At 49.5% G+C, this 15,183-nt stretch overlaps 1 protein-coding gene across 2 annotated transcripts in view; it reads right to left on the reverse strand.

Annotated features, from left to right (window-relative positions):
* The window catches only part of ETV6 (ETS variant transcription factor 6), a 178,499-nt gene that overhangs the window by 71,223 nt on the left and 92,093 nt on the right, over positions 1–15,183 (reverse strand). Inside the window, exons 1-2 of one of the 2 annotated variants that reach the window (XM_038753826.1) lie at positions 12,974–13,037; positions 7,531–7,660 (exon numbers count right to left, since the gene is read on the reverse strand). In XM_038753826.1, coding sequence (XP_038609754.1) covers positions 7,531–7,567 — 37 coding nt within the window. In that variant the 5' untranslated portion in view covers positions 7,568–7,660; positions 12,974–13,037. Of the gene's footprint in view, positions 1–7,530; positions 7,661–12,973; positions 13,038–15,183 lie in introns of those variants that run through there. The other variant, XM_038753825.1, reaches the window with a different exon arrangement.

A 15,183-nucleotide genomic window follows, 5' to 3' on the forward strand; every position in this document is an offset into this window, starting at 1 on the left:
CTGCCCGGATCACGGGGTGGGAGAGGGGAAGGGAATCCGGGAAGCACGCCTGCTGTTCCAACAGACCTTGCACAGCCCAGATGAGATGACCCGGGAGCTGAGCCGGGGAGTGGAGGAGGGGCTCCCAAGACCGCCCTTGTGCCTCGGTGGCTTCCTGCCCATCCAGCACTGACCACCCTCCCCACAACCCAAGCTCCGCCGGTGGTTAATCCATTTCCAGATGCTCCCAAGCACCCAAACATTCCAGCCCTCCAACCACTGGGCCAGGCGCAAAGCAAAAGACCACTCGCTAAACCTCTGGGTATAAAAAGAAGGAGAAAAAGAAGAAGAAGAAGATGAAGAAAAAAGAGGCACCTATAAATAGCAGCATTTATCGAAGCCGCTTCCTTATCAGGCAGCAGGGAGTGAGGAATTACTGTCTGCCTCCAGCCGGAAATTCTTTTTAAAGATACCAAAACCCAAAAAGGAAATTTCCTTCTAAAGTATTCCGGAGGCTTTGCTGCTGGGTTTTGGGGCGGCGGGGGCAGGGTGGGGGGTGGGAAAGGATTCTGTTTTGACATCTTTGAGGTTGTTCGGCCAGTGATCCAGGCCCTGAAGCCAGGCTGGGAAGCCGGAAACCTTTCAACTGCTGGAGGTCAGGGAACAGAAGGAATGGGGCAGTAAAATGGGGATTAAGACAGTGAGCCCCACGTGAGACCACCTGATCACCTTGTAACCTCCCCAGTGCTTAGAACAGTGCTTTGCACATAGTAAGCGCTTAATAAATGCCATTATTATTATTATTATCATTAGTTGCAGAGCCTCAGGTAGGGGGCAGGGGCAATAATAATAATAATGGTATTTATTAAGAGCTTACTATGTGCAAAGCACTGTTCTAAGCACTGGGGAGGTTACAAGGTGATCAGGTGGTCCCACGGGGGCCTCACAGTCTTAATCCTCATTTTACAGATGAGGTAACAGGTCCAGAGAAGTGAAGTGACTTGCCCAAAGTCACACAACTGACAGTTGGCGTAGCCGGGATTTGAACCCATGACCTCTGACTCCAAAGCCCATGCTCTTTCCACTGAGCCACGCTGCTTCTCAAAGAGAACTCTGATCATAATAATGGCATTTATTAAGTGCTTGACTATGTGCAAAGCACTCTTCTAAGCGCTGGGGAGGTTACAAAGTGATCAGGTTGTCCCACAGGGGGCTCACAGTCTTAATCCCCATTATCCAGATGAGGTAACTGAGGCCCAGAGAAGTGACTTGCCCAAAGTCACACAGCTGACAAGTGGCGGAGCTGGGATTTGAACCCATGACCTCCGACTCCAAAGCCCAGGCTCTTTCCACTGAGCCGCGCTGCTTCTCTAAAGCTGCAGAGCTCCGGGCAGAGGGCAATAATAATAATAATAATAATAATTGGCATTTATTAAGCGCTTACTATGTGCAAAGCACTGTTCTAAGCGCTGGGGAGGATACAGGGTGATCAGGTTGTCCCACGTGGGGCTCACAGTCTTAATCCCCATTTTACAGATGAGGTAACTGAGGCCCAGAGAAGTTAAGTGACTTGCCCAAGATCACACAGCAGACATGTGGCAGAGTCGGGATACGAACCCATGACCTCTGACTCCAAAGCCAGTGCTCTTTCCACTGAGCCACGCTGCTTCTCTAGATACAGAGATAGATACAATAGATACAGAGCCCTGAGCCAGAGGCGTGGGCAGTAGCTCCAAAGCCCCAGATGGAGCTGAAACACAACCACAGTAGTGGACGCTCCCTGTGTGGGGGGATCCCAGGAGGAGAGACCAGCAGAAGCACTCGGGGCTCCATGGAGGCGGCCGCCACCCTGGGGGCCGAAGTGGGCCTGAGGGTCGCACTCTTCATCGCTTTCGTGGGAGCGACCAAATGGAGCCTCCACCCACCCCTCCTCACCCCCACTTTGGGGGGGCGCGGGCCCTCCTCTCAGCCGGCCGGGCACCTTCCCCGGGGCGGGAGGAAGGCCTGAGGGGAGGCCCTGCCCAGCTGCCAACAGAGAAGCAGAGTGCCTCAGTGGCTAGACCTCGAGCTTGGGAGTCAGGTTTGAATAATAATAATCCTAACAATGGCATTTATTAAGCGCTTACTATGTGCAAAGCCCTACTGAGAGCTCACCTCCTCCAGGAGGCCTTCCCTTCCTCTCTCTCTCCCCATCCCCCCGCCTTACCTCCTTCCCCTCCCCATAGCACCTGCATATATGTTTGCACATATTTATTACTCTATTTTATTTGTACATATTCTATTTATTTTATTAATACGTTTCGTTTTGTTGTCTGTCTCCCCCTTCTAGACTGTGAGCCTGCTGTAGGGTAGGGGCCGTCTCTACGCTTACTTATTAAGCGCTTACTATGTGCCAAGCGCTGTTCTAAGCGCTGGGGAGGTTACAAGGTGACCAGGTTGTCCCACGGGGGGCTCACAGTCTTAATCCTCCTTTTACAGATGAGGTAACTGAGGCCCAGAGAAGTTAAGTGACTTGCCCAAAGTCACACAGTTGACAAGCGGACTTCCAAAGCGCTTAGGACAGTGCTCTGCACACAGTAGGCGCTCAATAAATACAACTGAATGAATGAATCATCATCAATTGTATTTATTGAGTGCTTACTGTGTGCAGAGCACTGTACTAAGCGCTTGGGAAGTACAAGTTGGCAACATATAGAGACAGTCCCTACCCAATAGTGGGTTCACAGTCTAAAAGAGTGGGTTCAATGAAGAGAAGCAGCGGTGTGGGCTCCAGTACGGGCAGCTCTGCCATCAGCGGACGGCCGAAAGGGTGGCGGCTCAGGGTCCAGGGTGGCTCGGGGCTGGGGGTGCTCACTCAGTAGGTCGGAGCAGCTCCAGATGGAAGGACTGAAAGCCCCTCGCCCCTGCTGCCCGACCCGGGGCAGAATTTGGGGTGGAAACCAAGGCAGAGCTGGCCCAGCCAGGCCCTGCCCAGCAAGGGAGAATCAATCAATCAATCAATCGTATGTATTGAGCGCTTACTGTGTGCACAGCACTGTACTAAGCGCTTGGGAAGTCCAAGTTGGCAACATATAGAGACGGTCCCCACCCAACAGTGGGCTCACAGTCTAGTCTAGAGGAGCCTGCAGCGGATGCAGACGTGCCAACCTGCTGGCCTGGCAGATGCGCAGACACGCTGACTTAGAAGACACGCGGACAGGAAGACACAGATACACCCACGCAGCGGCCACGCGGACACACACTCACACATACACATCCTGACCTGGCAGGCAGGCCCACAGACTGACGCTCCTGGCAGACATGTAGACACACGCATGTTGGCACGGCGGACCCGGCAGACGCACTTCGCCGACCCGGCGTACAGACCCGGCAGACACGGAGACACGCTTACCAGGCAGACACGCTGACACAAAGGCACACAGACACGCTGACCCAACTGACACGCATTCACCCAGACATGCTAACCCGGCAGCCACACAGATTCTCAGACGTGACAACGCCCACTGGAGTGTATGTCTTTAAGGGAGGGCCTTGGGGAAATCGGGAAGTCCTGAAACTTAGCCAGTCAGAGGTCAGAGGAGGTCAAACTTGGCTTTTAATTTTTTAAATTTAAAAAATTCAATTTAAATTTTAAATTTAAATTTAATTTTAATTTAAGGATTTTAATTCCTTAAGACAAGAAGAGATTTTGCTTGAGAACACCTGAAAGTGACCACATGGGCAGGCGGTGAGTCCCGCATGCGACAGGGACTGCGTCCCATCTGTATCCACCCCAGCACGTAGAACAAAGTAAGTCTTTAACAAACAGCACGATTCCAGAGCCCTTGAGAAGTGGGAATGCACCGTGGCCTAGTGGGAAGAGCACAGGCCTGCATGTCAGAGGACCTGGATTCGAATCCGGGTTCCGCCATTTGTCTGCTGTGTGCCCTTAGGCAAACCACTTCATTTCTCTGTGCCACAGTTACCTCATCTGCAAAATGGGGCTAAATTACAACTATGAGCCCCATGTGGGACAGGGACTGTGTCCAACGTGATTAGCTTGAATCTACGCGTGACTCAGTGGAAAGAGCCCGGGCTTGGGAGCCAGAGGTCATGGGTTCAAATCCTGGATCCGCAAATTGTCAGCTGTGTGACTTTGGGCAAGTCACTTCACTTCTCTGTGCCTCAGTTCCCTCATCTGTACAATGGGGACTAAGACTGTGAGCCCCACGTGGGACAACCTGATCACCTTGTATCCCCCCAGTGCTTGGAACAGTACTTTGCACATAGTAAGCGCTTTACAAATACCATCATTATTATTATTATTATTACCACAGTGCTTAATAATAATAATAATAATAATAATAATGGCATTTGTTAAGCGCTTACTATGTGCAGAGCACTGTTCTAAGCTCAATACAGTGCCTGGCACATAGTAAGTGCTTAACAAATACCACTGGAAAAAAAAAAAAGCCTGAACACTTTTAGTCTCCGGGGACTCCAGACCAGCCAGACGCCCCAGGGTTGCTGAAATGAGGGGAGGTTCCAACCTAAACTCCTGAATTTCCTGACAGGGACCAGGCTGAATGATCACAAAATTAACACAAGCTGTCAATAACCTATACTGTTATCATTTGCCCAGGGGAAAGAGCTGGGAGCCAGAGGGCCTGGGGTCTAATCTGAGATCTGCCACTTGCCTCCTGGGTGGCCTTGGGAAAGACCCTTGACTGCTCTGTGCCTCACTTTCTCCATCCTTAAAATAGTGACTAAATACCCACGAATCAATCAGTGGTATTTACTGAATACCTACTTGTGTGCAGTGACTGTATTAAGTGCTTGGGAAAGCTCAGTACAGGAAAGTTGGTGGACACAGTGGGGAAATGGCAAAGTTTAAGAATACGTACATTAGTGGGAAGGGGCTGAGGGTGGGATAAATGCTTAAGGGGATTGTGAAAAACCCAAGAGAAACAGGGTCTGCCTTAGAGCTGATTACCTCATATCTACCCCACGCTAAGCACATAGTAGGCGCTTTTTTATGGTATTTGTTCAACACTTATTATATGTCAAATGCCGTTTAAAGCTCTAGGGTAGTTGCAAGTTAATTATGAGACACAGCCCCTGTCCCGCATGGGGCTCACAGTCTAAGCACATAATAATAATAATAATAATAATGGCATTTATTAAGCGCTTACTATGTGCAAAGCACTGTTCAAAGTGCTGGGAAGGTTACAAGGTGATCAGGTTGTCCCACGTGGAGCTCACAGTCTTCATCCCCATTTTACAGATGAGGTAACTGAGGCACAGAGAAGTGAAGTGACCTGCGCAAAGTCACACAGCTGACAAGCGGCGGAGCTGGGATTTGAACCTATGATCTCTGACTCCAAAGCCCGGGCTCTTTCCACTGAGCCACGCTGCTTCCCCAGTGTTGAACAAGTATTTGTTCGACACTTATTATATGTCAAATACCATTTAAAGCTCTAGAGTAGCTGCAAGTTAATTATACGAGACACAGTCCCTGTCCCGCATGGGGCTCGCAGTCTAAGCACATAAATATCACAATTATCATTATTTTTAGAGCCCTATACTAACCACTTGGGAGAGTACAATGGTCAGCAGATGTGATCCATGCCCTCAAGAAGCTTCCAGTCCAGCGAGTGAAGGAGGATGAGAAAAGGTGAAGAAGAAAGCAGAAGGGAGAGAAGAAAGGAGAGAAAATTCATGACTAGCCCCTAAACCCTTTTGATCTTAAAGAAAAGGGAAGTCAATTAGAAGAGAAGCAGGGTGGCCTAGTGGATAAGCGCAGACTTGGGAGTCAGCGGGACCTGGGTTCTAATCCGAGGTCCACCACTCGTCTGCTGTACGACCTTGGGCAAGTCATTTCACTTCTCATGGCCTCTGCTATTTCATCTGTAAAATGGGGATTAAGGCTGTGAGCCGCATGTGGGACAGGGAGGAGGAGGAGGAGAAGAAGAAAGAAGGAAGAAGGAAGAAGAAGGAAGGAAGAATTCTGCCCCCTCATGCCCTATTGCTTTCTGGAGAATTATGAGGAAAGAGAAAGATTCAAGTCCCTGCCCTTGAGGAGAAACTGATAAGGCAGACAGGATAGGCACACACAGAAAAGGAAATGTAAAACACACGTGGGAGGCAGCTTGTAAACACATAAAAGAAACCTAAGTCCTCCAAAGACAAACACATAAACATATCCATTACAGAGGCGCAAAAGCTAACTGGATATTAGGAGGATTGGAGTGCTTGGAGCTGAATGGGATTAATCTGGAAAGCCCTTTTACATAATGGTATTTGTTAAGCATTCACTGTGCACTGGGGTTGTCAGGTTGGACACACTACTTGTCCCACTTGGGGCTCACATTTATTAAATGCTTACTCTGTGCTCAACACAGATCCATTTACTGTTTTCAGATCAGACACAGTCCCCATCTGACCCACACAGGTCCCCATTTTAGAGCTGAGGACACTGAGGTTCAGAGAGGCTTCTCCTGTCTTTGGAAGCCCTGGGCCTGAGGTATTCCCCCCACCCCAGCCCCACCATTGGGGGAACCCACTCTGGGGGAGGAGAGGATGCTGGCAATGAGGAAAGGCTGACAATCCTGCCACCTTAACCACTCCAACCGGCCCAGAAAGGATGGGGGCGGTGGCACTGGGCAGACCACCAGATGTGCCCGGCACTACCCAGGCCAGAGCCAGAGAGGCGACGGCGGATCAGAAGTCTGCGGAAAATTAAAACAGAGCAGGGATGAGAAGGTGATGGGAAGAGAGAGGCAGAGACTGGGAAGAAACAGAGAGTCACAGAGTCACAGTGAAACAGAGAGACCCAGAGAAACAACGAGACAGAGACACGGAGATAAACGGAGAAACACAGAAAAGGACACACTGAGGGAGTCTCAGAGAGACCCAGAAAGAGAGGGACGGACACAGAGGATGTCACACACAGACACACACAGAGAAGTCCCAGACGGACCCAGAAAGAAAGAGACACACACAAAGATGGAGTCTCAGAGAGACCCAAAGAGGGGCAGAAACAAATACAGAGGATGTCACGCAGAGAGACATACAGGAGGTAGTCCCAAGGAGACCCAAAGGCTGGAGAGATGAGGCACTGGAGCAGGGCGAAAGGGCAAAGTGGAATGGAGGAGGAAGGAAGCAGAAAGCCCGGGAAAACCAAGCAGGAAGCAGCCCAGAGCTGGAGTAGGCCTGGACTCTGAGACCATCCCGGCCAAGCTGTCGGTGCCCCGGGGCTTTCCGGGACAACGGGAGGGACGCCCAAGGGTCAGAAGGACCTTGGTTCTAATCCTGGCTCTGACACTTGTCTGCTGTGTAACCCTGAACAAGCCACTTCCCTTCTCTGTGCCACAGTTACCTCATCTGTAAAATGAGGCTAAATTACAACTGTGAGCCCTGTGTCCAACCCAATCAGCTCGTATCTACTCCAGCACTTAGTACAGTACCTGGAACATAGTAAGCGCTTAACAAACACCACTAGAAAAAGAAATGGGACACATTTCCTCAGAGTTTTCCCGCCAACAGTCTCCCGGAGCGGCCGCGGACACTCACGGAGGTGTGCTGGCAGCCTGATTGAGTCTTCCTCCATCCTGAGCGGGCGGGGCCCCGGGATGTGGAGCGGAGACGAGGACGGGAAGTTTGGCACCGGGCTGGCCGGGGGTGTGTAGGAGATCCGTTCCTGCTGTGAGAGAGAAGAGCGGGGAGAAGGGTAAAATCATCGGGGGCCCCGAGGCTTGTAGGCAGGATCCTAGGGGGATGGAGGAGAAGGGGGGGGTGGGGGGTTCCATAAAACCCAAATTATTCCATGCTGAAGTGGCATGTCCCATTGGAAAGCGCACGAACCTGGGCGTCAGAGGACCTGGGTTGCCACCTGCCTTTTTTTGTATTTGTTAAGCACTTATTATGTGCCAAGAACCGAATTAAGCACTAGGGTAGATACAGGATGACTGGGTTGGGCCCAGTCCCTGTTCCCAAGTTCACCGTCTTAATCCCCACTTCAGATGAGGTAACTGAGGCACAGAGAAGTGAAGTGAATTGCCCAAGGTCACCCAGGGAACAAGTGGTGGAGTTTGGATTAGAAGACAGGTCCTCTGACTCCCAAACCCGTGGCTCCTTCCATTAGGCCACACTGCTTCTCATCTGCTTGCTGCATGACCTTGGGCAAATCACTTCTTCTCTGGGTGCCTCAGTTTCCTCATCTGTAAAATGGGGATGAAATACCTGCTCTCCATCCCCGTTAGACTTGGGAATCCCATGTGGGACAAGGTCTGCATCTGATCTAATTGTACAGTAGATCTAATTGATCTAATTCTAACTGTACAGTAGATCTAATTGATCTAATTCTCTAATGAGAAGCAGCGTGGCTCATTGGAAAGATCACGGCTCTAGAATCAGAGGTCATGGGTTCAAATCCCAGTTCCGCCAATTGTTAGCTGTGTGACTTTGGGCAAGTCACTTAACTTCTCTGGGCCTCAGTTCCCTCATCTGTAAAATGGGGATGAAGACTGTGAGCCCCCCAGTGGGACAATCTGATCACCTTGTAATCTCCCCAGCACTTAGAACAGTGTTTGCCCATAGTAAGCGCTTAATAAATGTGATTATTATTATTATTATTACTGTACTCATCCCAGCGCTTAGCACATAGTAAGCCTTGAACAAATACCACAGTAGAGATGCAGACTATCTTAGTGGAAAGAACACGGGCCTGGGAATCAAAGGACCTGGGCTCCAATCCTGGCTCTGCCAATTGCCTGCCAGGTGACCTTGAGTAAGTCACTTCACCTCTCTCTGCCTCCGTTTCCTCAACGGTAAAATGGGGATTAAATACCTGTTCTTCCTCCTGCTTAGATTGTGAGCCCCATGCGGGAGAGGGACTGTGTCTGGCAAAATTAACTTGCACCTACCCCCGCGCTAAGAACAGTATTTGACACATAGTAAGCGCTCGACAAATATCATTAAGAAAAAATTACTGCAGCTCCTCTCTCTCCCAAATCACAGCCCCACGGTTAAGATACAGTAAGCAGGCTACCCCTTGGTTCTGAGGGAGGTAGGAGGGCAGTTAAAACCCTTGAAGTTTCATGATTTTCCTCCAAAAAGTTTTTAAAACAACATCTTCTCCCCAGCACAGGCAAGCGAATCACACTGTATTTTCCCAAGCCGGCTGGGGCGCGGACCGGGGCAGCGGAGGGAGGGGAGAGGGAGAAAGGAAGAGAGGTTCCAGCCGAAAAGCTTGGAACGCAGTTTTTCCCCAATCTCTTCTTAGAAGTATGTAATTTAAAAATAAATCCGCCCGTCGGTGGAGAAAACCGAATTTCCGCTCTCTGGCTTGGGCTCCAAAATTCTCCTCAGAGTGTGACGCTGTACCCACAGTTAACAAGACGCTGCTTCGGGGCAGTTGTTTCAGGCCAATTTTTAAAGTTATTTCCCTAATCTGTCTGGGAAAGTCCATGGTCTCCTCCAGACGCAGCTCCCAGAAAGACGGCCAGCTTGGCGCTGCCGGAAGGATTGATATTTCCAAGTCTGAAGTCCCTTGAGCAAGACTTCAGGCTGCTGTCCTCTGACCTGAAGCCGAACGCAAACCTTTGCCTCAGATCATCCGTCCCCATATCTCGGCCCCCAAGTCATTCATTCATTCATTCAATCGTATTTCTTGAGTGCTTACTGTGTGCAGAGCACCACACTAAGTACTTGGGAGAGTACAATTCAACAATAAACCGACACATTCCCCACCCACAAGGAGCTCACAGTGTAGAGGGGAAGACAGACATTAATATAAGTTACAGATATATGTATTCTACAGGGAAGAAGCGTGGTCAGTGGAAAGAGCATGGGCTTTGAGTTCAAATCCCGATTCCACCAATTGTCAGCTGTGTGACTGTGCAAGTCACTTCACTTCTCTGTGCCTCAGTTACCTCATCTGTAAAATGGGGATTAAGACTGTGAGCCCCCCCCGTGGGACAACCTGATCATCTTGTACCCTTCCCAGCGCTTAGAACAGTGCTTTGCACATAGTAAGTGCTTAATAAATGCAATTATTATTATTATAAGTGCTGTGGGACTGAGGGGGGGATGAATAAAGTTAGCAAGTCAGGGTGACACAAAAGGGAGAGGGAGAAGAGGAAAGGGCTAAATCAGGGAAAGCCTCTTGGAGGTGATGTGCCTTCAATAAGGCTTTGAAGGGGAAGAGAGGAATTTCTGCTGGATTTGAGGAGGGAGGATATTCCAGGCCAGAAGGAGGATGTGGGCGAGAGGTCAACGGCGACAGAGAAGAGTTTGAGGCACAGAGAGAAAGTTAGCACTAGAGGAGCAAAGTGTGGGCTGGTCGTAGTAGGAGAGTAGTGAGGTGAGGTAAGAGGGGACCAAGCAGTTTTTGTTTGATGTGGAGGTAGATGGGCAACCACTGGCATTTCTTGAGGAGTAGGGAAATACGGCTGAATGTTTTTGTAGAAAAATGATCCGGGCAGCAGACTGGAGTGGGAAGAGACAGGAGGCATGGAGGTCAACAAGAAGGATGATAAAGTAATCAAGGCGGGGTAGGATAAGTGATTGGAATAATGTGGTACCAGTTTTGATGCAGAAGAAAGGATGGATTTCAGCGTGTTGTGGAAATGGAATCGACAGCATTTAGTGATGGATTGAATATTTGGGTTGAATGAGAGAGGAGTCGAGGAGTAATGCCAAGTTATATATCCCAGAAGTTTAATGTTTGGCTTGGATGGTCATTTGCCCAGTTGGACGCAGGGTGATCCAGTTTCCAGCTGTTCTGTCCCCAGCCTGGTGGTAATAATAATAATGATAATAATAATAATAATAATGCCTGTTAAGCGCTTACTATGTGCCAAACACTGTTCTAAGCACTGGGGATGATAGGAGTTAATCAGGTTGGACAAAATCCCCGTCCCAAAGGGGGATCACGTTCTTATCCCCATCTTACAGGTGAGGTAACTGAGGCAAAGAGAAGTTAAGTGACTCGCACAAGGTCACCCAGCAGACATATGGCAGGTCCTCCTGACTCCCAAGCTCGTGCTCCATCCACTAAGCCACGCTGCCTATTGATAATAATAACAATGGTATTTGTTAAGCACTTACTATGTGCCATGCATTGTACTAAATGCGGGATAATCAGGTCCCCCATGGGGCTCACAGTCTAAATCAAAGGGAGAAGAGGTTTTGAGTCCTCATTTTGCAGATGAGGGAACTGAGGCACAAAGAACTGAAGCAGCTTCCTCAAGATCACACAACAGACAAGTAGCAGAATTGGGATGAGAACCAGCGCTCAGAACAGTGCTTTGCACATAGTAAGTGCTTAATAAATGCCATCAAAAAAAGTCCTCTGATTTCCAAGCCAGACCTCTTTACATTAGGCGAAGATGCTTCTCCGTGAAAGTCAGCCTTACTTTTTGAATCTGGCAAATCAATCAATGGTATTTACTGAGCACTTCCTGTGTGCAGAGCACTGTACTAAGTACTTGGGAGAGTACAATATAACAAAGTTGGTAGACATGTTTCCTGCCCGTGATGAGTTTACAATCTAGAGGGGAAGACAGACATTAATACAAATGAAGAGGTTATGGATGTGTGCTGCAGGGGTGAGGAAGGAGTGAATAAAGGGAGCAAATCCAAGTGCAAGGGCAATGCAGTGATGATAATAATAATAATAATAATGGCATTTATTAAGTGCTTACTATGTACAAAGCACTGTTCTAAGCACTGGGGGGGGATACAAGGTGATCAGGTTGTCCCATATGGGGCTCACAGTCTTAATCCCCATTTTATAGATGAGGTAACTGAGGCTCAGAGAAGTTAAGTGACTTGCCCAAGGTCACACAGCAGACATGCGGCAGAGCCAGCCAGTGATGCCTCATGGCCGATGTTAACAAAGGACTGCGAGGCCTCAGCTCAGAGCTGGGGAGAGGGTAGGTACTGGAGGAAAATTGGGTGGGGGAGAGAGGGGCCGGTCTTTTCACGGGGCCAACCCCCAGCATGGCCAAGCAGCTTCTGCTCCAACTCCGTCTGGTTGCCCATCCCTCAAATCCCAAGCACCCATCGTCCCTGGCTTGGCCCGGTCCCAGGGTCCTCAAGACCCTCCGGCCATCCCCCGAGGGCATCAAGTCCGTTTGGGGGGGGCGGGTGGGGTTCCTGAAGAACCGAAACTGTCTTGTGGAGACAGATTATGCAAGCTCCCGCCCACCCCGAGAACATGGGCCGCTGGCTTAACGTGGGGATTTTGCAACCAAACTCATTTCTCATGAAGCCCCGTGACCCGTCCGGCAAACCGGGAGGCGGGTTTGGCTTCCGATGCAGAGACCCTGACCGGGATCGGGCGGGAACTGGAACCACTGGCCACGTCCGCAAACTGGAATCACTGGCCAAGCCGCAAACTGGAACCAGTGGCCGGATCTGTGAACTAGAACCCCTGGCCGGGTGATGAACTGAACCGCTGGTCGGGTCCGCAAGGGCCAATCCTGACATTATGGATCCCTGGAGGAGTGGGCCGTCTGGACGAGGTTGACTCCCCGGAGAGCTGCAGCTCATCATCCCACCTCCAAGCCCACTCTAAGGACCCCCCTTGATTGATCAATCAATCCATCGTATTTACTGAGCGTGAGCGCTTGGGAGAATACGATATAACAATATAACAGACGCATTTCCTGCCCACAAACGAGCTTACAGGGAGAGACAGACATTAATGTAAATAAATGATGGATTGTATATAAGTGTTGTGGGTCTGGGGGCGGGGTGAATAAAGGAAGCAACTCAGGGGGAGAGGCAGAAGGGAAGGGAGGAGAGGAAAGGAGGGTTTAGTCAGGGAAGGCCTCTTGGAGGTGATGGGCCTTCACTTTGAATGTGGGGACGGTAATTGTCTGTCAGATATGAAGCAGATATGATGGGTAGGGAGTGAACTTTTCCAGCCCCCTAAGAGCAGGATTCCACCCCCAAGAGATGCTGAGGGGAGCCCTCCAGCCCCAGGAGAAGCTACCAGCAGTAGAATCACCTGCTGTCCTGCCTGGGCCTCAGTTGTCAATCATGTAGACGGAGGATCGCTCGGAAGCCCCACGAGGATGCAATCTCCCTGGAAGGACGCCTCATCCACCCCGAGAAGACTGAAGCAGTGTGGCCTAGAGGATAGAGCACGGGCTTGGGAGCCAGAAGGACCTGGATTCTAATCCGGCTCCACCAGTGTCTGCTCTGTGACCTTGGGCAAGTCACTTATTTTTCCTGCACCTCAGTTACCTCATCTGTCAACCAAGAATTAAGATGATGAGCCCCATGTAAGACAGGCATTGGGTCAAAACTGATTAGCTTGTATCTAGGCTGTAAGCTTGTTATGGGCAGAGAACATGTACGCTGATTCTGTTGTCCTGTACTCTCCCAAGCGCTTAGAACAGTGCTCTGCACATAGAAAGTGCTCAATAAATACCATTGACTGATTTACCTCAGGGCTTAGTATAATGTCTGGCAAATAATAAGCACTTGAATGCCGTGGGTTATTTTTATTTTTTAAAAAAGAACATTTTTAAACCGAGATGGGAAGTTCTAGCAACCAGCCCTCCTGGAGTTGGATGACCAACAGAGCAGATTTTTACAACCCCACTGAGATCCCGCTGGGCTGCAGGAAGCCTAGATCTTAGAACAATGCGTGGCACATAGTAAGCATTTAACAAATACCATAATTATTATTATTATTATCTTATGGATTGTTCTCAGTCCTGATCTCTCGGGGCCCCACAATAGCAGGCAGAAAACATTTTATTCAACAATAGCAATTATGGTATTTGTTAATCACCGACTTTGGGCAATATGCATTGGGGTTCGTTATCAGAATGGACACAGTCCCCCATCCGTCATGGGGGTCTCCAGGATGGCAGTGGGGGAAAGGTCAGCACTTGGGAGACTTGCTGGGGAAAATGCCCAGCAAGGTGATAATCCACGGGGTTAATGATCATTCTCCCCACCTTCAAAGCCTTATTAAAATCACATCGATCAAAGTTATTGAGCACTATCACATCTCTTCCAAGAGGTCCTCCCTGACTAAGCCCTCATTTTTGTTTTATTCATTCATTCAACTGTACTTATTTAGTGCTTACTGTATGCAGAGCACTGTACTAAGCACTTGGGAAGCACAAGTCGGCAACATCTAGAGATGGTCCCTACCCAACAACGGGCTCACAGTTTGGAAGGGGGAGACAGACAACAAAACAAAACATGGAGACAGGTGTTACAGTATTGGTTAAGTGCTTACTATGTGCCAGGCACTGTACTAAGCACTGGGGCACAGGTACAGGCTGATCAGGTTGGGCACAGTCCCTGTCCCACATGGGGCTCACAGTCTTGATCCCCATTTTATAGATAACTGAGGCACAGAGAAGTGAAGTAAATACTCAAGGTCACGCAGCAGACGAGTGGCGGAACCTGAATTAGAACCCAGTTCCTTCTGAATCCCAGGTCCGTAGTCTAACCACTAGGCCATGCTGCTTCTCATTTTTCCTACTCCCTTTCCCTTCTGCATTACCTCTGCATTTGGATCAGTACCCTTGGAGCATTTGATATTCACCCCACACTCAACCTCACGGCACTCATGTCCATTGCTGTGATTTATTTTAATGTCTGTCTCCCCTTCTAGACGGTAAGTTCCTTGTGGGCAGGGAATTTTTTATTTATTTATGGTATTTGTTAAGCACTTATATCTGCCAGACACTGTTCTAAGCACTGGGGTTGACAGAAGGTAATCAGTCCAGGTCCCACATGGGGCTCACAGTCGTAATCTCCACTTTACAGATGAGGTGACTGAAGCCCAGAGAAGTGAAGTGACTTACCCAAGGTCACACAGCAGACAAGTGGCAGAGCCAGGACTAGGACCTAGGTCCCTCTAACTTCCAGGCCCCTGCTCTACCAACATGTAGAGAAGCAGCGTGGCTCAGTGGAAAGAGCGTGGGCTTTGGAGTCAGAGGTCATGGGTTCAAACCCTGGCTCCGCCAATTGTCAGCTGTGTGACTTTGGGCAAGTCACTTCACTTCTCTGTGCCTGTTACCTCATCTGTAAAACGGGGATTAAGACTGTGAGCCCCCCATGAGACAGTCTGATCACCTTGTAACCTCCCCAGCGCTTAGAACAGTGCTTTGCACATAGTAAGTGCTTAATAAAGGCCATCATTATCATTATTAACATGTTCACCAACTGCGTTGCACTGCACTCTTCCAAGCG

This window comes from Tachyglossus aculeatus, chromosome 11 (genome assembly GCF_015852505.1).
Source record: "Tachyglossus aculeatus isolate mTacAcu1 chromosome 11, mTacAcu1.pri, whole genome shotgun sequence".
In the NCBI taxonomy this organism is placed as follows: domain Eukaryota; kingdom Metazoa; phylum Chordata; class Mammalia; order Monotremata; family Tachyglossidae; genus Tachyglossus; species Tachyglossus aculeatus.